General features: G+C 36.7%; 1 protein-coding gene across 5 annotated transcripts in view; it reads left to right on the top strand.

Annotated features, from left to right (window-relative positions):
• C1H8orf34 (chromosome 1 C8orf34 homolog) overlaps nucleotides 1–24,795 on the top strand; it is a 457,453-nt gene that overhangs the window by 309,717 nt on the left and 122,941 nt on the right. For all 5 annotated transcript variants that reach the window (XR_006353330.1, XM_043968402.1, XM_043968396.1 and 2 more), the window contains one exon: nucleotides 8,915–9,000. Coding sequence is in view for 4 of the 5 variants with exons in the window: in XM_043968402.1 (XP_043824337.1) it covers nucleotides 8,915–9,000 (86 nt within the window). In the remaining variant the exon portion in view is untranslated. The remainder of the gene's footprint in view (nucleotides 1–8,914; nucleotides 9,001–24,795) is intronic.

The raw sequence follows: 24,795 nt of genomic DNA on the forward strand, positions 1-24,795 counted from the left end.
TGGGATCCCCAAGTTAGGAGGCATGTTGATAAGCCTAGAAAGCCATCAATACCAAAGGGCCTCAAGTCCATAGTAGTGGAGGACTAGTTGAAGTGACTGGGAACATTTATCATGTCAAAAGAAAAACTCAGGGTCCATGATAGCTGTGTTCAGGTATTTAGATGCCTTGCTATCATGTGGAAGAGGGTTAAATGGAAAAAAAAGAAAAAGAGGATTAAATGGGTTGTTTTCTCCAGGAGGCAAAACTAGGAGCAATGGGCATAAGTTGCAAAGACACAAATTCAAGCTAAAAGTCAGGAAAAATAAAAACAAAGAAACAAACTTCCTAACACTTAAAATTGTCCAAAAGTAGAATAGGCTTCTTGGAAGCCATGGTTTCCCTCGTATTGGAGGAAGATCTTCACACAAAAGCTGGATGACTTTTTGTAAGGGTTTCTTTTTGCCATATGTCCCCTAAGGTCCTTCCCACTCTGAAGGTTTGTGAATCTGAACCCAGATCTTCTGCCTTATAGTTTGTTGTTCCTTCCATATTACCATCCTGCTTCTCAAACAACATAGAACACAGCTGTTTTCTCATTATTCATCTCTGTAATGGGTGTTTAAGAGTTTATAGTGAAAGGTAGGAATCCAGTGAAGTTGAGGAAATGGACAATGGTGACAGTTCTATCAGCTAATGCCCTGTATCTCTATAACACCTACTTTTCTTAATGAGGAAGCCAATTTATTTTTGCATGCTAGAAACTGGCTCATAAAAGCCACTTCCTCTCTCACTCCTTCCTCTTCCCCCACCCGTTTTCCCCTTCAGCTTCTTCTTTCTCATTGAGGACTGTGATGGCCAATCCTAGGTCCATTTAAACCTGTTTAGGGGTAAAGCAAGTGGTATGACTCTGAGACTACTAACTTCAGAGTTGTCTTTGTTTTTATTGTCAAATAAAACACCACATTAAAGAAACAATCTTTCAGGACCTCCCAAGATTCAGACTGGCACTTAAGAGACTTAATTACTACAATAAAATACTAGCAATGTTTAAAAGAAAACCTTGTCAGTGTAATAACACAGTCATTACATGGATCTGGTGTCAAAGGACTAATTCTGACTAGAGAGCTAGTTCATCAGCAGACTTCTGAATTCTATGTGGCACAGATGAGAGTTAGGATTCAACCCACCCAAGTCCTCCAGGATCTAGACCATAGTTCATAAGGATCATAGATCTAGAGATTGAAGGAAGAGTGTGCTATATCTGAGGGGCACTTATACCTCAGGGGCAAAGAAATCTAATTAGTTGCTAAATCTTATTCCTTCTATGGTATTTCTTTCACCTTTCCCCATTCTCTCATCACATCATCGTCCCCATTTTCAAGCCATGACCATAAGTTGCCAGGACTATTGCAATAGTCTTATACTTGGTCTCCCTGACTCAAGTGTGTCTCTTCTCCAATCCATCTCCCACATAGCTTCTAAAATGATTTTTCTAAAAAGCTGAAATGAACTGGTCATACTTCCCCTCAGCAAACTTCAATACACCACTATTTACTCCAGAATCCAATGTGATTTCATTGTGTCTCATCTTTTCTTTAAAGCTTTTTTGGGGGTGGTTATGAGATAACACAATTCTTAGGATATTAGTTTATATATATAACTTGTAAATAAATATACATGAACATGTACATTTATATGAGTAATATAAGGTTTATATAAGAGACAGTTATTATTTTGTTAATTTCTAGACTTAAAGTGATGAAGAAAATTTAATAATGAATATTAAACTTAAAACTGGGATATTTGTACATCTTTTTTTTTCTCCTATGGAGAGCCAATTTTTAAACATTTAGTAGCATCCTACTTGACTGGGAAGGACATTGGAGACTCTGGAGCCCAAGCTCCTGCCCAACTCCCCTCCATTTTGCAGATGTAGAAATTAAGAAAAAGAGAGGGTAAGACACCTACATCCTTAGGTTCACATAGCTACTAAGTGTGTAAGTCCCTGAACCCAGGTTCTCTTGTCTTTGAGTCCAGTCCTCCATCCACTGCACCATGATAGGAACTGATTAAACCATAGCAATGGTGGCCAAATATGCATGTCCAGATAACATTGTTTTAAAGTGAACATTCAGGCAGGCCTGGAAAGATGGAGCAGACAAGTTAGAAAGGAGAGCAGAAGAATCTGGAGAACTGATGCTAGAGAGAGTTGAAAGTGTCCCACAGTTGTTGTTTTTGTTTATTTGTTTGTTTGTTTTTCTTGAGAACAGGGGTGAAAGAAAGTGGTTATGGGCCACTACAGAACTATAAGCTATAAGTCCTTTGCAGCACCCCCTCCACCCTCAGAGCTTGTTGTCCCTTCTCAGTTAAAGGTTTTTACTTAGGCATTTGCTTTCCTTAGGGATGACTCTGACAGAGATTTTTTTGGTTTGGCCAATTCATTTTTCTTAAGAGCCAAAATATTCAGGCAGCTTGCAATTTTTCTTTCTTTCATGGCTGCCACAGATTTCAGAGAGGTTGGAATATTCCCAGGATGACTGTTTATTAACATCATAATCTGCTCAAGCTGTTTGAATGAATAGCTATGTCTACCTGGACATTTTGGATTAGGGACTTCAAAGTGTTCTAATGGTAATTCCCAATCAACAGCTACTACCACCTCCTCCATCTTATTTTATGCTGAAATTTTTATGTTATGATTGAGGGAAAACAGAAGAGACCTAAACAAAGCCAATAGGTTTTCCATATGTGTTTTACTTAGATTACATTTGTGAAAAAATTCAAACTCTGCCAGAAAAGTAATTAACAGTTGATAAGAGGCCACCTACAAGCAGCTACATTTCAGCAATCATGTATACACAAGTCAGCTATAAATTTAATGTGTCTCAAATACTTTAGGAGGCCATATCTCTCTTTCAGGGGATAGGAAGTGAAGAGAAAATTTTAACAGGAAAGAACTTGTTTTTATCTCTTTTCTAGCATTAATCATTATATTTTAGAAGTTAATGTGAAGAGGTTTTTGTTTTGGGTTTTTCTGAGAGTGAGAGAGAGCTTTCGAAGCTGAAGATAAGAGAAGTCCTCTGTGTGACACAGAATGATATCCCACTTACTCTAAGTTTCAGAAAAAAAAATAGTAACTTTTAATTTGATGCTATTTATCCTTGTTCACCACATAATTAGGCACCCAGTTCATAGAGTTGTCTGCCAAAATGGACTTGAAATGACTATATTGAATTTAGATACCAATTAAGTCAAGTATATATTTCAGAGTACATATTTGCAAAGCATTGTGCTAGGCACAGAGATATATGAGAAAGTAAAAAAGGGTTTTGGCCTAATAGAAAGGTAGCTAACCTTGGAATTAAGAACTGGCTTCAAGTACAGGATCTAAAACAGACTGGCTGGGTAACCCTGGGAAAGTCACATAACTTATCAATGCTCCAGGAAAATGTCCAAGGCTGTAGCCGGTAGGTTTGTTGCTGTTTTGCACTGGTAAATTGTATTACAACTGGTTATAAATGAAAAAGTGAAAAGGCATGGTATAGATAGAGTGTTGGATTTGGACTCAGGAAAACATAGTTTTGAGTCATGTCTCTCATGCTTACTAACTGTGTGACCATGTGAAAGTCACTCAATCTCTCTGATCCTCAATTCTTTCCTTGTTAATAATAGTTATAGCCCTCATAGGGTTGTTGCTGGTTTAAACTGTGATAATACACATGTGATAAGGATGTGAGAAATAACTTGCATCTTGGGGATTTGTAGTTCAGAGGGGCAAATGTTTCTTTCATAGACCAAAGAATGAATTTGGATTATGGTGGTCATTGAGCTGGACATATCATTTGAATCATGCCCTGAACTTATTCGGGAGGCATACACAATTTGCAAAAAGAGACTGAGAGTAAGAAATACAGACTTCAATAGCTAAGCAACAACAGCAATGGAATAAGCCTCTGTAGCCCTGCCTAGGAACTTCTGAAAGATTCCAGAAAGAACCAGTGGCACCAGGGTACTAGGTGAAAAGAGAGAGTGAAAGGGGGGCTACTGGTCCCTTCCTTAAGACTCCTCAGAATGGAAGAAGAGCCAGATCGACTGCTTGTAGCCATCATTTTATAGACTTAGGGAAGGTTCAACAATATATTTTGCTATTTTCCCAACTTCCCTTCTCTATACCTGTGTAGCAGTAGTTAAAAATAGATTTAAATTAACGCAGAGAGACAAACCTCTGGCTAAGTATTAGCTATCTTTCTAGTTATAAGTTCTGAGCTATGGTGTTTTTGCCACTCTTCATCTGATTTAAATGCCACAAAGCATCCAAGGATGGGGTAGCATGGACCTAAAGAACCTTTATGGCAGCTAGATGGCACAGTAGATAGAGTTCAGGAACTCTTCCTGGGTTCAAATCTGGCCTTAGACACTTACAATCTGTGTGGCCCTCAGCAAGTCAACTAACCCTGATTGTCTCAGTTACTCATTTGGAAAATGTGCTAGAGAAGGAAATGGCAAACCACTCCCATAACTGCCAAGAAAACTCCAAAGATGGTCAGAAAGAGTCAGACACAACTGAAAACAACTGAATAACAAGAAGAAACAATTACATTGGCTAAAATAAAGTTAATTATCATGACAAGAAGCAACTAATTTTAAATATCCAGAGAAAAAGGTAGTAGGGAGGAGAGAGGAGTACTGTACATGACTACTGGTCTTATATAGGCAAGGAACTTTGGAATCTTAAATATGTTTAGGGTAGTGTTATTATTTTATTTATTTATTTGTTTGTTTGTTTATTGGTGGGGTAATAAGGGTTAAGTGACTTGCCCAAGGTCACACAGCTAGTGTCAAGTGTCTGAGCATGATTTGAACTCTGGTCCTCCTCAATCCAGGGCCAGTGCTTTATCCACTGTGCCACCTAGCTACCCCCTAGTGTTATTATTTTAGTATTATTTTGAGTGGTCTGTGACTTCAAAGAACTCAGATCACTAGTTGAAATCTCTAGTTTAACAATTCCAGACTGTAAAATTTTCTTTCTAGATAAGGAATCAGAACAAAATGATAAAGAGGTCAGAGAAAGGGGAAATCACTTCCACTTGGGATGGTAAGAGAAAATTTATTTGAGAAAGGGGGATGTCATCAGGACCTTTTAAGATTTAAATAGGTTTAAAGGAGCAAGGAGGGCATTTTAAATAGGAGAAATGACTATATGCCCTATATGGACAGGAAAGTACAAAGCAGCCTTGGGGGAGGTCTATATGTAGCAGTAGAATACCAGCAACTGGCATTTCTACAGAGCTGTTTTCAGTTTTCCCAGCGCTCAGTTTAAAATTTCTCATTTGCTCTTCACATAAACCTTGAGATTTAAAGTCAGTAGCATAAATCTTATTCCCATTTGAAATATGAAGGAAATGTTGTGAGGTTGGGAATCTTACCTAAAGTGATATAGCTATTCATTGTCAGGGTCAAAGCTTTAACCAAAACTTTCTGATTCCAAGGCCAGAGAGTTTTCCATTATATTACAGTTGATAGTAATTATATGGGGAAGAGTAGTAAAAGATGAGGCTGGAAAGATAAGATACATCCAGATTATGGAACACTCTGAATAGCAACAAAATGAGCTTTACATTTTAGCTGGGAGAGAGTGGGCATTCATTGAAGAGCATTAGAAGCTCTAAGAAGTCTTAAGTAAAGAAACAATATTTATAGTATTAAAACATTATTCTAGAGGGTTTTTTGTCTTTTCTTTTGTTCTTTCTTTTATTGATTTTTTGGTTTGTTTTTGTTTGTCTGGTTTTTGCAGGGCAATGAGGGTTAAGTGACTTGGTCACACAGCTAGTAAGTGTCAATTGTCTGAGGCTAGATTTGAACTCAGGTCCTCCTGAATCCAGGACCAGTGTTTTATCCACCGTGCCCCCTAGCTGACCTCTATTTTTTCTTATAAGTGTACACACATACACACAAAATCTTCAAAGACTCTCCATTACTTTGTAAGGGGCTAAAATTCTAACTAGTCTGTCTAAAATATCTAATGAGTGGTCGCCAATAAATTAGAAGCTTTAGCAAGAGTATTTAAGTGTTTAACTATTTATTAAAGAGCATTAGGATCTAATGATCAGAGAGAAAGATAAAAATCTAACTATTTCTAAGAAACCCCATCATCCAACCTGCCATGACGAGGTCAGGAACAAAAGAGGACCAATACTTACTCCTTCCTTCCAGAAGCCACTTGTGAAACTGGGAACATTCCATCCACACGCACACACAGTTCCAACCTAATTGGTTGGTATCCAATAAGTGAACAAATGTCACTTCCTGATGCCAAGGAAAAGCTGCATGGCTTGCCCTCAGATGCCTTCTCCTCATGGCGGAGCTTTCCTACAGTAACTCTCCAGCAGGTGGCATTATTCCAATCATTACAACTTATAGAGTAAAGTTCAACCTCATGGTTTTTTTGTTTGTTTGTTTGTTTGCTTGGTATCATGGACCCTTGTGGCAGTCTGATAAAGCCTATGGCTCTCTTCTCAGAATTATGTTTTTGAAAGCACAGAAAACATAAGATTAAAAAGGAAACCTTTTTATAGTTAAATATAAAAACAGTCAAATAATTAAGAACTTTTCCATGTTTCTCCATTTCTTTCTGGGGAAGAGAGTACTCTACCCCATCCACACATTTATATAGAACTTATTATGTGCCAGGCACTATACTAACTGCTTTACAATTATTATTTCCTTTGATCCTTATAGCATTTTACAGATAAGGAAACTGAGGCAAACAGAGGTAAAGTGACTTCCCTAGGGTAACATAACTAGTAAGTGTCTAAGATAGTATTTGAACTTTGGTCTTTCTGACTCCAGGCCTAGCCCTCTATCCACTATGAAACATAGCTGTCAATATGTCTAAGAATTATCCTCAAAATTTCCATGCAAAACCTCTGAATCAACCAAATTATAGGTAATAATGCTTATAAAATCTCTTGGACAGGATTATGTTGAGTATACAATTCAATGGCATATGTAAAAATACTTTATAACTAAAAAGTGCTTCGTCTATGTCAAACCAAAAAACTTGAGACCAGGAATGAATTTGAGAAGAATCTCAAATAAAGAGATATTAGTGGGGCAGCTAGGTGGTGCAGTGGATAGAGCAACAGCCCTGGAGTCAGGAGGACCTGAGTTCAAATCCTGCCTCAGACACTTGACACTTACTAGCTGTGTGACCCTGGGCAAGTCACTTAACCCCAATTGCCTCATTTAAAAAAAAAGAGAGAGATATTAGAAGAGATTTGGGAAGGAAACTTAAAAGAAACCAAATTAATGTTTGGATGTTGTCCAACACTTGTAATAACTTAAAATTCTAATCCATTAAACAAACAGCATAGGTATTCTCTGTAAATAAGGCTCTGCTTTATTGAAGGTCTTTTCCATGTTGTTGTTTTTTTCCTGACCTAATATTTAAGACTGTTAAATTAAATTGACACATCTAAATAACAAATTTTCATTTTTGGCAACATCTAGATTTTGTAGCCAGTGGTTGCCTTGACAAGAATGCTTAAAACATTTGATCACCTCTGTCAAATTCCTCTCATACCACTGGATAAAGACTCTTGTGAGTGTATGTGACAAATATGTGTGAGGAATTAATCTCTATTTTAGCATGAAAGAGCAATGTTTATACCCTGAAAAACTGATGTGTAAAAAAAAAAACAAACCAATGCATTTGGATGGTTACTAAAATGTGAAATTAAAACATCCATGAATTATAGTACATATTTTCATTATTCTCTTGTTTCTTGTTGAAGTATGATTCCTTATTTAGACTAAGAATTGCCAAACTGAGGTATGCTTTTTATAAGTATATGTTCACTTGAGGAATGTTTTAGGGAGCAACCCAGATTTTTCTGATTCTCAATGTTCAGAAAAACTTTTGCTCCCTTAAATGGAAGTCAGAGCAAAGGTCAAAAAGTGAATTAGAAATGTTGTTTGTTAAGTCTCAGTTTATAATTCCCCATTTCATCCTAGTGGCTAATTGGGGATTTTTAAAAACACCTTTTGGATTTGTTTAGAGCTGTCAGTGAAATAAGTAAACCTGCTGCTTACAGAGTGAGATCTCAGGAAAAATCCACTGACGCTTGTTGACTGTTGATAGACATTAGCCTATGTGTTGATGAACACTGCTGTTCAAAATTGGACATGATATCTTAAATTTCTTTTGCTGGAAGCATGCTCATTACATTCTTAAGACAGACTTCTCAACTCACATTGCTAATATCTAACATCTTTATGTGGAATAACTTGGCAACCTGTGAAAGCTTCCCCCCTTAAAAAGAGATACTTTTTTAAAAATGACAGCCCATGATGCAATATTTGCTGAGCCTGATTCTTTCCGTTTATGATGGGGCCATACTAGACTCTAGCATTCTAACTCCAGATTAACATCTGGAAGAACATCCTACAGGAGGTCGAGTCTAGAATAAAAGGCGTATAAAGGCCCAATTCTTATTTTAGAGTCCTACAACATAGTTAGAAATGCATGGATAGGATTTATTTCTTTAGGAAAGAGTGAAATTTAATATTCACACACATTTTAAGAGGTAGAGAAGAGTTGAAAATCCGAAGGATTCAGAGTCAGAAGATCTGAGTTCCAGTTCTATCACTTACTAGCTCTGGGATATGGGCTAATCAATTAACATTTTTTTTAAACTTGGTTTTCTCATCTGAAAAATGGAATAATACTTGTAATTCCTAAGTCACATAATTGGTACAAAGACCATATGAGATATGTGTAAAAGTCCTTTAAAAATGTTAGCAATGATGACATGAAGATGAGCACTTTGAAGTATCTCATCTAAATGTTAAAAGTTATGTCTTGTTCATTATTTTTAAAAAAATGTTCATATCTCAAAATTTGCTGTGTTTTCATGATAATCTTTCTTTATTTAGGTTGCAAGGTGACAATCTGGCAGAAGGGACAGAAGAAGTTTCGCAGTTGCTTCATACACCTGAGGAAGCAGTCCCAGACTCTGTAGGTGAGTTACAATATAAGAATGCATATTTATTTAAACATTTTAGCTGTATTGGAGGTAAGGGAGAAAGGGACCTTGCACTATTTTACTTCTACCTTTTCTCAGTCTATCAGCTCTGATCACCAATCTCTCATCTCCATCTGTCATGAATTTGTCCATTGATGAGGGCTTTGAGGAGGGATGGAGGAGGACAGAGGAATAAGAAAATATACCTCAAATTGGTTTCTGAGAGACCATTCTGGAGTGGAACAGACCTAATTAGAAGGACTGTAATATATCTGAAGTAACAAAGTATTATTAAGAGCAGGACTTCTTAAATTTTTCCACTTGTAACCTCTTTTCACCCAAGAAATTTTTATGAGACCCCAGGTATATAGGTAAATAAAATAGGTATACATAATATTTTATTGTTGCCAAATTTTTGTGACTCCCAAATTCACTTATGTGACCCCATATGGGCTCATGACCCATAGTTTAAGAAGCTTGGATTTAGAGTATAGCATACCCAATGGATAGAGTGCCAGTCCTGGAGTCACAAAGACCTGGGTTTAAATCTCATCTCTGAAACTTTGGAATGGTGGGACCACAAGCAAATTACAACCTTTCTGAACCTCAGTTTCTTGAGCTCCAAATTGAGAATGATAATGCCCATAGTACTTATTTCAAAGGGTTCCATATGATGTTTAAATGAGATTATGTACAGAAAGAGCTTTGGAAACGGAATCATAATTGCTTCAATGGTATTATTGTTTCTTGCTGTTCACATGCTAGGTATCAAGTAAATAGGAACATATCACCATCAAGCTATTGTATGGGCCAAATGAATTCCTTACACTATGTCCAGCTAAAATGAATGGAGTGGTATGGATAATACACAAACTCATGCTACACCAAACATAGCATTGAAAAAACTCTTGACTATTTGGGAGAACTGAGCAGATTTTCCTAGCCCTGACACCTTTCTCCTTGTCACTTACCTGACCCTCATTTGTGCACTTCTGTAATGTCTATCCAATACTTTAAGAGACAATATCAAGGCTGTTAAAAGCAAATAGGTTGGGGGCAGCTAGGTGGCACAGTGGATAAAGCACCGGCCTTGGAATCAGGAGGACCTGAGTTCAAAGCCGGGCTCAGACACTTGACACTTACTAGCTGTGTGGCCCTGGGCAAGTCACTTAACCCCAATTGCCCAGCAAAAACAAAAACAAAAACAAAACAACAACAAAAAAAAAGCAAATAGGTTTTAATTGGTAAATGAGACTTATAATTAGTTTGGGGCAGTTACTGTTACAATATCTCTTCTGGATACTTTTACAGAGATGTAATGAAAATGCGCCAAATTTGTCAGCTATGTTTTAGTAACCTAGTGCAAACTTCCTTCCTCTTAAGTCCTGCTTTTATGCTTTGTCATGGGCTAGAGGTACCCTGTGTCCTCCAAGACTGGATGAGTAAGATACAAATTCTACCAAAACCTATCCAGCTTGACAAGACAGGACAGGTCTGATGATGGATTATGTGACTGTTATATAAGGAAGAGCCTAACTAAATTTGGAGAGGCTCTTTACCAGAAATTTGTTCCTCTCTGCATGGGAAATTTTGGCAACAGCAATTCTTGAAGACTTTTTGCCAAAGAATGGCATAGTTTAGATGTGGGTTGGTGGAGAATCACAGATTTTTGAAAGATTGAATTACAGACTTTGTTACCACCAATATCTTCAGCAAGAGAAATACATTGCTATTTCTTTTCCAGTCCTTTTTATACCTAAGTTAGTAGGGTGGGATTCTCCACACACAGACTGTCATCATCCATGTTTCTGTGTCTTTGTTCATGTTTTCCCTCTGAACCATAATGTTCTCTCTCCCTCCTGACTCCTATCCAACTCCTACCCATTTTTCTAGGTCCACGTCAACTTTTTCTCCTCTTTTTATTAGTAATATTTAAATAGTTGTGATATTTTAGAACTAGTAATCATATTCCTTTCTTAGGAGATCTGGGTGGGAGGTACCCAGTAAGAAGGGAAGGATAATAGTAAACATTATCAAAGAGAGAGTCCTATTAGTAGTCCCTGGAATTCATGGGAAAAAATAAATGGGGACATAAAGAATCTTTTTTTTTTTCTCTTGTAAGGTTAGGGTCATTTCTGCTGGGATGGCCATGCCCCACTGAAGGATTACTTAGTTGTTCCCTACTACATAAATTGATTTTCTATGAGAAAACTATATATCAAACTTTTTGAACATAGAAGTCAAATTTTTGCTAACATGCTTTTGAGTAGACATTGTGGAGTATATTGAAGGGAATTTTTGAAGCTGTCTCAATATTAATAAAGACTGAGACACCTGGTAGTCAAAGGTAATACTAAGTAAGAATACTAACTAATCTGTAAACGCTTATAAAGATAATAAAAGTTTGTGAGTATTATTTCACAAAATAGAGAAAAACAGTGTAGGGGATGATCAATGTTTTTTTTTTTTTTTAAAGCTTAGTGAGAGACCCAACTAGGCATTGTCATCAAAAGGACATTTAAGAGGGAGATGGAAGAACAAAAACAGATGAAAAAATGAAGATATCTGCAAAGGTTTTATTACCTTTTTCCCCCTTTAAGATAGTAGAGCTACCACACACAGACTTTAGCATCAAAGCATTAAATATTCTTATGGAGAAGGAAGACTACAACTAGATTAGACTAAGCAGATGTACAGAATATATGTACTTAAGATGAAACAATTGTATATGCATTAAGGGATTGATTCACAAGGAATATGAAGGAGAGGAAGATGCCAAGGGGGTGGAAAAATCTTGGACTTCATCAATAATTAGATAGCATCCAAAACTATTGATCTCTATATCTATTTTTCTGTTTATATAAAATATTCATGAGAATCATAGAATCAGAAGGGAACAGGATGGCTTTCATGAGCAATATTCCACTGTAGACCACAAATATGTATCAGATATGTATACATCTTTGTGTGTGTGTGTGTGTGTGTGTGTGCGCGTGCGCATGTGTGTAGCTCTAGATCATTTATAGCAGGCAAGGAATTTGAAAGATATGTGCTTAATCAAGATGTTCACCAATATAATAAAGGAGATGCAGAACAAAAGCCAAGTTAAGAAGGGATTCCTTATGGATGCTAAGGTACTCCTAATGTTCCTACTTGCAAATGGCATTATGTTGGTTGCATAAAATCTATGAATATTTTAGTTCCTCTTGAAAGAAATCTGTAAGAATTCAGGAGTCTGGTGCAACCATCCACAGAGGAAAACAAAAAAAGAAATGAAAAAATAATTCCCATTTCCCAGATTATCAGATACTTTAGAACAACCTATAGCACTCATCCATCTGTTTCTCTATGTCTTAGAGAAACAGTGCCTATAGACAAATTGGGCCATTTTCTTAATACCTATTTTCTGCCTCCCAAAAAATCCCCAGAGTTGTTGTTTGACTGTGAATTATGCAATATTACTCTCTGAAGTGTTTAAAGTTAATATTTCTCAGAGGGCAATGGGGAAGTACCTGGTAGGTTTGAATAGACTGTAACATAAAAGTTTAGGAACTAAAAAGAAAACCAGAGTAAAGCGTGTCATCAAAGAAATGTAGCATACAAAGTGCTGAGCTTGGTTATGAGGCAATGTTGAGGGATAACCAATAAACAAACTAGTTGATTTTCTGGCATGTTTATGATTTCAGAGGAAAAAGAGGAATGTGCTCAGTGTGTTGGGTGGGAATCTGCCTTGCTGGAAAGAACATCCATATGCCTGACATTACAAATCAATTTGAGTACTATTACCCTTTCCTTGTAGTACTCCTCACTCATTATAGAATCCTCAATTAGGTCTGAAGGCGATTTCAGAGACCATCTAGTCCAACCCTTGCATTTTCAGATAAGGAAAATGAGGTAAAATGACTTGACCTAGGTCACACAGTTACAGTAGTTAGTTGAAAAGTCATATTTCACACTCAAATGTTCTGACTTCAAATTCATTTGCCTTTTCTTTATACTTCCTTTGATAAGTTTGGAAATCACATCACTAACAACCAAAATTTACACAAAGAAATTCTTATTACTCAATAGTGACTTCATTTTTTTTCATATTCAGTGTATAGTCATTGAATAGCTTCTTCAGGGTCATACATCCAAGTGTTAGTTACAAAAGGTAAGAAAATTCAAAGTATACCATTCAAATTCTGGAATTTTTTTCTTCTGAAATGATTGTTATTATAGCTGATAATTTAATTTTTTTTGGATCTTCCTTGTCACCTCAAAACAAAACAAAGCAAAGAATTGAATTGCCCAGGAACATGCATTTGAATCCTGCTATGTATGCTGTATTGCTGGTTCAAATAACATAAATGTTTCACTTTATATATCAGATTTAGTAAGTAAAAGACTGAGTGATGGCAGAAATTCATAATAGCTTAATAAGCATTTATTAAGGATTTGATACGTGCCTGGTCATTTATTTTTTTAAGAAAAGCAAACACACTGTCTCTGTCCTTCCAGTAACTCAGATTCTAACATGGGCAGCCAGTGGTCACATGTAAATGACTATGCATATATAAAATACATATAGAGTAGATGGAAGCTAATCTCAAAGGGGAAGCACTAATAGTAGAGAAGACTAATTACAATCCGTAAGTGGGAGAGAAGAGATTCTACTACTTATGCAAGTAAATACCTTTTCTGTAATTTGTATTCTTAAAGAGATACCTAAATGACTTGCCCATGGATGCATAACCAATGTGTCTGAGGTAGAAGTTGAACTCATGTTTTCCTGGTTTAAAGGCAGTTTCTCTGTCCTTTATTCTACATTATATGACAACTCTATGATCCTAGAAATAGCAGGCATTAAATTAGCATTTAAAAATATTATTTTTGCTATCTTTTTTGTTTTTTGTTTTTCTTTCCAAATACATCCTGTCTCCCTTTCCCTAATCAGTGAGCCTTCACTTATAACAAAGAATAAAGGGGGCAAGCATTTCGGCAAAACTAATCAATACATCATCTAGGGTAGCTAGGGTGGTTTAGTGGATAAAATATTGGACATGGCTTTAGGTAAAAGCCAGCCTCACACATTTACTAGCTGTGTGTGTGTGACTCTGGCTAAGTCACTTGACCCTTGTTTGCCTTAATCCACTGAAAAAGGAAATGGCAAACCACTCCAGTATCTTTTCCAAGTTAAACTCCTTGAACAGTATCGGCATGCTGTGGTACAAGAGAACACGAATATTGGACATGACGGCAAAGAACAATAATCAATAAATCAACCCTATCAAATATTACATTTAAATGGAATAGAAATTGGAAGAAACTAAACACTTTAAAAATGTGTGTAATGTAATGTCAAATACACAGTTTCTACCTCTCTCACACAGTGAGCAATCCTTTGTAATATGGAAAAAAAATAAAAGTTAAGAAAAACCACTAGTCACCTATGACAGTATATGCAACATTCCATAACCTTAGTCTCCCACCTCTTCAACGAAATAAGGAAGGTGAATCTTTTTATCTCTCTGTGGTCATCTTTGGTCATTATAATTACATGGTATTATTATTGTTTTTAAGTGCTTTACCTTTTTATTGTTATAGCAGTTGTTGATATTGTTTTACTGGTTCATTTTACTTCACTCTGTTTTAGTTCATGTATCCTATGTATCCCATGATTCTCTGTATTACTCATACTCCTTTCTTCTCAGAACACAGTAACATTCCTTTATTTTCATGTGTCTCAATTTATTTAAACATACTCCAACTTAAAGACACCCATTTTGTTTCCATTGTTCATTATTTGTTTTGTCACCTTCCTATTCAGCTTTGACCATTTTCAGATAAGCAATAATAGGTCGGGGACAAAACCTGTGGACTTTAGTCACATTTTGATAATATTTCCAAATTTTTTTTTTCCAGATTGGTTGGGCCATTTCACAGCTCTCTCAACAGTGCATTAGTGGGCCCATCCTTCCATAGCTGATAGGGTCCAAATTATCAAGAGGTAACAGAAGGATGGTACCATGTGGCTGTAACTTCTTGGTACTAGCATTTGAAATGACATAGGAATTATTGTATCAAGTTCAGGTTTCTAGGACATATGCAAAAGATAAATGGAACTAAATCATTAGAATTCAGGAATTGAAAGTTACCCTAGAGGGTCACTTTACAGATGAGGCCCTTGAGGTCCAGAAAGTTTAAATAACTTGCCCAGTGTGACATAGAGGCAGGTCTAAGACTTAGACCCAAGTTTCTTTGACTCTTGAATTAGTGATGTTTCAACTCTTCAATAATACTTTTTAACCAGAAGAGTCATCTGATAGAAATAAAAATTGAGCTAAATTCTCTCCTCCCAAAGGGTTTGATGAATTCATTCAAAACTCTCGTTTTACAGATAAAGAAACTGAAGCCAAGTGCCCAAGGTTAAAAAGGTAGTAGGGACTGGGGGCGGCCAGGTGGCGCAGTGGATAAAGCACCGGCCCTGGATTCAGGAGTACCTGAGTTCAAATCCGGCCTCAGACACTTGACACTTACTAGCTGTGTGACCCTGGGCAAGTCACTTAACTCCCATTGCCCCACAAAAAAACAAACAAAACAAAACAAAACAAAAAACAAAAAAAGGTAGTAGGGACAACTGGGTGGTACAGTTGATAATAACCTGGGCTTGGAATCAGGCAGACATCTTCCTGAGTTCAAATTCAGCCCCAAACATCTATTAGATGTATGACCTTGGGTAAGTCACTTAACCCTGTTGCCTCAGTTTCCTCATCTATAAAATGAGCTGTAGAAGGAAATGGAAAACCACTCCAGCATCTTTGCCAAGAAAACACCAAATGGAGTCACAAAAGAATTGGACACAACTGAACAACAACATAGGTAGTGTGCCAGAGTAAAATTTAGCCCAGGTCCTTTGATGTCAAACCCAGAGCTCTCCTTTTGTGTTTATTCATATACTCATAGGTTGTTTAACTTAGAAGTTACCATAGAAGTAACCTAGCCCAGCTTCTTCATTTCATATAGGGAAAAAAAAACTGAGTTTCAGAGAAAAAGTGATTTATGCAAGGTTCACAAGATAGAAATGATGTAAACAGACTCATTGAAATCCTTTAATATGATTGCTTGGGTTGCTTAGTCCAGAAAAGTATGCATTTGTGATAATTCCAAGGATAAACATGGGGGTAAATCCCTTTTATTTTAGCTCTAGGGATTTTCTGCTTCATTGGCTGTATTCCCTGCCTTGAGGGGAAATAAACACAGTTGCTTAGCATTGATCCTAACTAGTGCTTTTTTTCTTGGCAGGGCATGGAGGGGAGGAGGTGCCAGATCTCTCAGATCCTCCCCCCCTCACCTAGTAGCCCTTTGGGCCCAAAGCAGGAGAAGAGAGCTCAAAAAAGAAAGAAAGGAAGGAAGAAAGAAAGAAAGAAAGAAAGAAAGAAAGAAAGAAAGAAAGAAAGAAAGAAAGAAAGAAAGAAAGAAAGAAAGAAAGAAAGAAAGAAAGAAAGAAAGAAAGAGGAGAGGCATCACTTGCATAAAGACATTTGCTTCATGAGTGTTCCCAATACACACTGAGCTCTGGAAGTTGTAGATCATGACTTAGAGAGCTCTACTCTAGTTGTAAATTTAGCACTTTGAAAAGCTGTATTAGTCTATCCTAAGTTCCTTTTAGTCTATGTCCTGACCTTGGTACCTAATAAGGCTATCGATTTTATTTGAACATAACCCTGCTGACTCATCATCAGTAGTATGTGCACTTAGAAAAGTTTCTCCAATATGAATGACCCCGTCACCATGATTCTGCTCCATATAACGAATGACAACTACTAATACATGGAGGTGTTATTCAAAAATTCAGTGGAAAAAACCAGAGTATAAGAATGCCTGCAAGAGAATTTTAGAGAAAAACAAAACAGGGTTTTTCTTGTTAATATTTCCAATGGTCAGTAAAGACCTCCATAGTGCCAAATTACTTTTGAATATTTTTCCTCCTCTGAGTGCTCTCTATAGCATTCAGGGTTGTTGGCCAATCCCATCTTTACCGAAAGTCTTTCCTCCTTTGAATTCTGACCTTCTGAACTCTCCTCTCCTCTGTCTCTCTCTGTCTCTGTCTCTGTCTCTCTCTGTTGTCTCTGTCTCTGTCTTTCTCTGAATTCTTCCTACTACTATCTCCTCAATGTAGGCACCATCTAAATTTCTGTCCTTGTGCCTTTTTCACTCTACATTTCCTGATATCACAACTCTTGAGAGAGAAGGGAACTCAGAGGCTATCTGGTCAAACCCCTTCATTTTATTTTATTTATTTTGTGTTTGTTTTTTTGTTTTGTTTTGTTTTGTTTTTAAACCTCTTCACTTTACAGACTAGGAATTTGTGGATGGCATCATTCCCTAGCTTTATTTGTCATTATCTATGTAGAAAATTATCAAAATTATTTCAATAGAACCTAACGCATTTCTAGTGCTTTTATTTTTAACTGGAGTTCCTGACAAAATCTCAAGTCCATTAAATCCTAAACAAAATTCATCATACTCACATCCTGTCCCCAAATCAGTTCCAATATTTTATTTCCATTTAACGTCCTTCAGCAAAGTAAGTATTGAGACCAGTCCATTCTATTTCCCCAGTGGCTCTGTAGCCTGTTTTCTCCTTTTCCATTCCCATTGCCACCACGTTATTTGTCAAATCAATCTTCCTAAACTACATTACTATCATGTAATTCCTCTATTCCAAAATCAGCCATCTACTGCCTATTTCAGTGGTTCCCTTTCTGAGCATGAAATATTTTTTTAAATATCAAAGCGTTTCATTGATCCCCACACAATAGTAGCTATATTAAAAATAAGCTAATGGCAAGAATCCAATGTGACTATTGTAAAACTTTTAATTGAACCTATATTTTATTAATCAAATCAGGAATCATTAGTATAGCATACTGGATTCAAGAACTGGCTTCCTTAATAGGAAGATCTGGGTTTTATTCCTATCTCTGACACATACTTGATACGTGTTTTTAGGCAAATCACTTAATCTCTCATTGACACAGGGTACAGTGTAAGACTGTAAATTGCAGATTAGGTGTCCTTATCTGGAGTTACCTATACTGATGAAATCATAAGCCTCATCCCCCACCAAAAAAAAAAAGTATCTTCATAATTTAAAAAAAATAACAGTTCTATGTGTAAAACATTTTTCAGGTTACAAAATTAATATACACTTATTTATTGATTTGCATCAGGTAAATGTTTATGTATCCTTTATAAAGACCTGTTTCCTCTTTGAGGTCCAAGTCCCACAAGTTCAGGAGTACTGGTTTATTAAATTAAATTAAATTTTTTCATTCTTTTTTCTTATTATGAACCTAATAATTATCAATGAACATTTCAATATACAACGAAGAACAAGAAAGACTATAAAGGAGCTATTTACTTCTATTAGGTACAAATTTTTTATGCTTATCTTGTTAGTTTTCATAACAAACAATATGGCCCTACAAACCCTGATCCTAACCTATCTTTTCAACCTTATACCCCTTATAATCATTCCAGACTACAGATAAATTACACTAATTTTTGGTACTTGGATTCTCCCTCCATGCACTCACAATTTTTTGTTATGCCCACACATTTGCTTATGACTTCCCTTTTTCCTGGAGACTCCCTCACCTCCCATCTATCACCACTTGTAAGAAGCCTGTCCATTCTACAAGACCCAGAGCAAATTCCACTTTTTTTTTAGGGCTGTTTACCAAATCCCCACAATTGGATATGAATTTTACTTCCTAAAAATTTCATTATAGTTTCTGTTTGTGCCTTTCTTGTGGTGCTTGTCATAATCTGCCCGGTTACATAATTGTTTTTATATTTGTCTGATCTTTCCTAGAAGATTGTAAGCTCATTGAGGGCAGTATTTTATTTATCTTTGTATACCTCACAGTGCCTTGCACACAGTTCAATAAATATCTGTTGCATGAATGGTTTAAAGGGAAATAAACCTACTTTTTTTTTTCAATTCCAAAGCACAATTTCTGAATCAAATGGGTTTTATTGTCTCAGTAGTCTGAAAATAATGGGTATTTAAGAGTTTTTTTTGTGTGTGTATTATGAATTCATTAGTAGGGGCTGGAGATTACATGGGTTTTGAGGAACCAATTTAAAGTTTTCTTAGGTGATATGGAGACAAATAGCTTTCTGTATATTTGGGAATTAAGAAATAAGAAAGTGATTCAAATACAACCCAAGGGGAGAAAAAAAAGAATGGTCTGTAGGATCTTTTCTCCTGTGTATATACTGGAGTTCAGGGAAGCTAGGTGGCACAGTGGATAAAGCACCAGCCTTGGATTCAGGAGGACCTGAGTTCAAATCCAGCCTCAGACACTTGAAACTTACTAGCTGCATGACCCTGGGCAAGTCACTTAACTCTCATTGCCCCACAAAATAATAATAAAATTTTAAAAATAAAAATAAAATAATGTGTATACTGGAGTTCATATATAGGAAAAAATAATTATACAATTAATCAGATATAGATAGTCCATATTTTAATAAAACCCAAGCCACAGGTGATCCACAAAGTTGTCAGGGCTATAGTGATATCAATATTACTCATTGTAATCAAACCTTACTAAATGGATGCCCATTTTTCAATTGTGTAGAAAAGGCACATTCTTCTTTCATTCATTTACATTACATCCTCCATTAAACTCTTCTTCTGATATGACATCATGTAATGTTTATCCAGATCTCTTGGAGGCTATCTATGAGGAGGCAGATGGTTTGGGGAGTACTGAAATAATGGAAAGTCTGGGTATTGGTCACATGACAAACCCTGGTCATGTTATCAGAGGACCAGCCTAGTTAAGTTCAGAAACAATCATCCAATGTTTAATGATGGGTGATCACATCTGGGGCCTTTGAAACACTTGAGTATTATCTATTTTGTCATAGAAGAGTGGTTGAGGGGGTTGATGTCATCAGAGTCACAATGACAATATCATGCATCCTTGAAGTAAGGAATGGCACATGAACCCCAAAACATAATTATATTAGTTAATATTTATATAAAAATGTATAGTTTATAAAATGCTTTACAAGTAGGATAGGCACTATAATTATACCCATTTTATAGAGGAGGAAACTGAGTCAAATAAAGGTTAATTAACTTGTCCAGAGTCCCACAGTTATCTTTAATACACAGTCTTGAGAATCAAGTGCTATTATCACTCCCATTTTACAGATGAGGAGCTAAGGTAGAGAGAAGTTAAATGACTTGCCCCAAATCACAAAGCTAGTATGTGTCAGAGGCTAGATTTGAACTGAGATGTTTTTTACTTCGTCTGTAGCTTTAACCTCTGTACTCTAGATGCCTAAGTGCTAAAACTTCTGTATACACTGTGTTTACAAGTAATAATTCATTGGAGGGGAGGGGGAAGGCATGAACCAAGGTGTTCAATGATACAATTTGACATTTCCAAAGTTGTGCTAGATAAACGAATGTCCACAATATTTTTCAGCTGCTTTTCATTGGAGATCAATTTATTAAATGAATGGATGAATAAAAAACGCAAATTAATACATTATTTCTTTGATGAAAACTTCCTCTTTACTGTGTGGAAAGCTGATGGGGGATGTCAAAGGACAGTTAAATGTCTGAAGTTCTCAGATTTTAGAGAACCACATAGAATCTGAATACCCTTAAAACCCACCAGTTTCTTCATGAAGTACCTTATGGCTAGATAGGAGAAATCATAGGGGTATTGGCAATATTTCCCTAACCTAAGCTAACTAGAATCCACTAGAAACACAAGCAGGAAGCACTCAACCAAAGCAACCACCACTCCAATTTATAATAATAATAGTTATTATTATTGATGATGATGATGATAATATGCTAGTATTATAATTATACTGCTTTCAGGTTTGCAAAGACCTTTCCACACATTTTATCATTTAATCAGCAAAATAACCTTAGGAGGGAATTGTTATCATTACTAACCCTATTTGAGTTGCTAAATGACTTGTCATGGGTCACAAAATTAATATACAGTCTAAGGCTAGATTTGAACTTGCCTTCCTGACTCCAGGACCAGCACTCTATCCACTATACCACTTAATTCCCTTTGACTAAAACAAAATAAACAAATGTGCATTTTGAAAGATTACTTCATTTTTATTAAGTGCATTTAACACCATATGGCTATTTCAAACTAAGTAGTTTTCATAAATACCGTGCCAAAGGATATGGTTTGAAGATGTGATATATAGGAAAAAGGGAAGAGGAAAGATTCCAGAACACTTGGAACTGGGTTGAGGTTTTCTTACTCAGGAAGGGGGGACCTTGAGCTTTTACTAATAATCAACTGCTTGTCCCCAAGGAATGCTGATGTAAATCCACAGGTGTTGTCGGCTAAGAGATTATTCAGCAAAGGACAGAGAAAGAAGGGATGAATAGAATTAGATGAAGGATGCCAAGTCAGCAATTTGTCAAAATGACAGAAAAAAAGAGGTCTCCTGGCTTCCCTAGTCCTGTATTTGGACATAATAAACCTTCCAAGATTTGTGGAATTGGATGAATACTACATATTTTTGCTGCTTTGTGTGAGCACAAATGATACTGTCAGAAAGAATCAAGAAAGCACTATGAAGGATTATGCACTTTTAGGCAGGAAACAGAAAAGCTTGGGGGCATAGGTGATGTTTTCATCACGGCTACTGAAAGAAAGACAAGGGATTGAGGAAAGAAAGGAGGACATGGAAAGTGAATAGCTAGTAAAAAAAAGAAAGAAAGAAAAAAATGCATTAGCTCTTGATTTTTTGAGTGTAGGCCTTAAACATGGGAATCATGTTCTTGGGCAAAGATGGAATATATTTTACAAAGGGTAGTAAAAATGTTTTTTTCTTGGAACAACAAATTTAAGTGAATTATACTCGGCAGTGTTGTCAAATTATTCAGATTAGAGGACATATTCTTTTATTTTGAGATTTGGCATGATGTAATAGAAAAAGCACTAAATTTAGAATCAGAGAACCAGGGTTGAAGTTATTATTATTATTATTCATGTTAATAGTCTAGCAATAATAACAATAATAATGATAACTTGCATTTGTGTAGTACTTTAAGTTTTAAAAGGTTCTTTACATTTGATAATTCATTTAATCATCACAACAATCCTATTTTTACGTCCATTTTATAAAAGAGGAAACCAATGAGAATAGAGGTTAAGTAACTTGCCCAGTAGCACCCAGTTAGTAAGTATCTGAGGCCAGATTTGAACTCAGTTCTTTCTGACTTCAAGTCCTATGTTTTATGCCCTTATACTTAATTACTTGTGCTATTTGATTTCTCTGGATTGAGTTTATTTGTAGAATGAGGGGATTATACTAGATAACCTTGTGGTAAAATATGAAAGTTTTTAACAGTCGGTTAGGATAAGTGAAAGACGCCAGTTTTTCAAGGACCACCCTTTTGGGGAGGAGATGAACAGTCTGCCTGCTGCGCATGTCAGACTGCCTGCCGGGTACAGTCCGCCTGCTGCGCATGTCAGACTGCCTGCCAGGTACAGTGCGCCTGCTGCGCATGTCAGACTGCCTGCCGGGTTTTTTTTTGACTTCCGGGGTGGAGAGAACGGGAGTAGCCTTTTTTGCCGGCTTGGCGGGACTCCGGGCGGCGCGGCACAGACGGTCTGACTCACTCCAAAGGTGGCCTAAATCGGTTTGGTGAGTTTTTATAAGGAATATAGACAGCCTAGATTTAAGACGATTTGTACTGTATTTCTGTTTTCCTATCCTTCTAATCAACAACACCTTATATACAATAAAGGCTCTATCTAGAAAACCAGAAGCTTCTTCCATTTACTAGTCTGGGAGATGAATTAAGGGAAGGGTTAAGTAGGGGAGATTTATGATCTAATATCCAATTTTAAATCTCACAGTTTGGCGACCCCGAAGGGACCTTAAGGACCCTCCCACCCTCCCTAGTTTGGCCATAAGCCGGCTAATTCGGTGGATTTTCCAAATACCCCCCCCCCCCCCCCCCCCCCGCGGACTTTCCCTTTGTCTAATCTCCCTTAAAGACTTTAAGCCTCTAAAAGTCTTGCTTTAAACAGAAAAGCCAGCCCAGTTTAAAGGGCAAGATGCTCGAATATTCTACCATCCCTTTGATTTTTCTCATCGGAATGTATTGGGACAGCATAACATCCCGACTTAGAGGAATAGTTTATTCAATGGTCCTTCATAACATTATTGGTTTTTTCCTCATTCAGGCAGCAAAAAGTTTTTTGTATAATAGTATACGTGAGAATCTTTGGGAAAATACGTTTAATATAAGTAGAAATTTTATGCCTGCAATTGAAATACCTTTTAATACCACATCCATAGTTCATACGACTAAGGATTTTATTTTTTTTTGTTGTTTTTTTTTTGTTTTTGTTATTATCATTGTTTTTGTTATTATCATTGTTATGATGTGGGGGAAACTCTCACATATGGAGAGAGACCTCAAAATGGCTGTTTCTACTAGAGATGATCCAAGTTCAGAATCAGATCAGCAGAAACTACTCCCTCTGCAGGAAGCTATAGAACATAGTAAGAAGGGAGTGCCAATTCAAGTCAGAAAATATAGCCCCTTTAGACCAAGTGACTTGAGCGCATGGAAATCAATCATCCCTAGTTTTGAGAAAAATCCAAACACTGTAATTTCACAGTTAAGGACTATATTTAATGCATATCAACCCAGTTGGGCTGATGTTACTTGCCTTTTGGAAACTTTACTGTCCCCAACTGAGATTACAGATATTATCTCAGCAGGAAATGCCCTTGTTGCGAAAGGTAAGGCCGATGTGGAATGGCCTCTAAAGGATCCAGAGTGGAATTATAATGATGATAGGGATTTCCAAAGATTAAAAGATGCTAGAGAAACACTTCTGAAGGGAATGGAATCTTGCTCTAGAAAACCGGAAAACTGGCAGAAATTTTTAAGCCTACCTCAGGAGGCTAATGAAAGACCAAACAGATTTTATGATAGACTTTGTGAGGCCGCTAGACAGTACACCAGATTGGATCCAGTAGATTTAAGAGATTCCTGTATCATTCTCAACACATTTGTTTATAATTCACTGCCAGAAATACGCAGATACTTTCTGAAACAATGTCCAGACTGGAGAAATCTCTCAGTAGATAGAATTAAGGAACTTGCAAATTATGTCTTTGACTCACGTGAGGAAGATCCAGATCACCCTAAACAGAGCATTCTGGCACCAGCGATTCCTAGTCAGCCATGTGGACACCGGAACAAGGACACTAAGGTGTGTTGTTACTGTCGTAAGGAGGGGCATGAATTGAGAGAATGTAGGACTTGGAGAAGAAATTCTAATTCTAATTACAGGCGAAATCAAAATAGAAATAGATCTTTTTGGAGGAATACAGAAAGGCAGTACCAGAATAATGGTAACCAAGACCCCCCTCAGAAGAGGACACAGGAATGATGGTGTCTTGGGGAGGAATGGAACATAGATAATGAAAGCCATATATTCCCAGATCCAGATTTTTTGAATGCACTTGTGCCAGTCCATTCACCTCCCCAGAGTAATGAACCACATGTCACCTTAAAAGTGGGGGAGACTTATTATGATTGTCTGCTAGACACAGGAGCCTCTAAATCAGTATTAGTAAGCAAACCAGATGCTGGGTGTAGACCTGTAGGATTTTTGAATGTAGTGGGAGTCTCAGGAAAGAGCCAGAGAGTGGCAAAATTGAATCCTCGCATGGTATCTATGGGGCCCTTAACAGTGGAACATTCATTTTTACTCATGCCTGATG

Source organism: Dromiciops gliroides, chromosome 1, assembly GCF_019393635.1.
Source record: "Dromiciops gliroides isolate mDroGli1 chromosome 1, mDroGli1.pri, whole genome shotgun sequence".
NCBI lineage: Eukaryota > Metazoa > Chordata > Mammalia > Microbiotheria > Microbiotheriidae > Dromiciops > Dromiciops gliroides.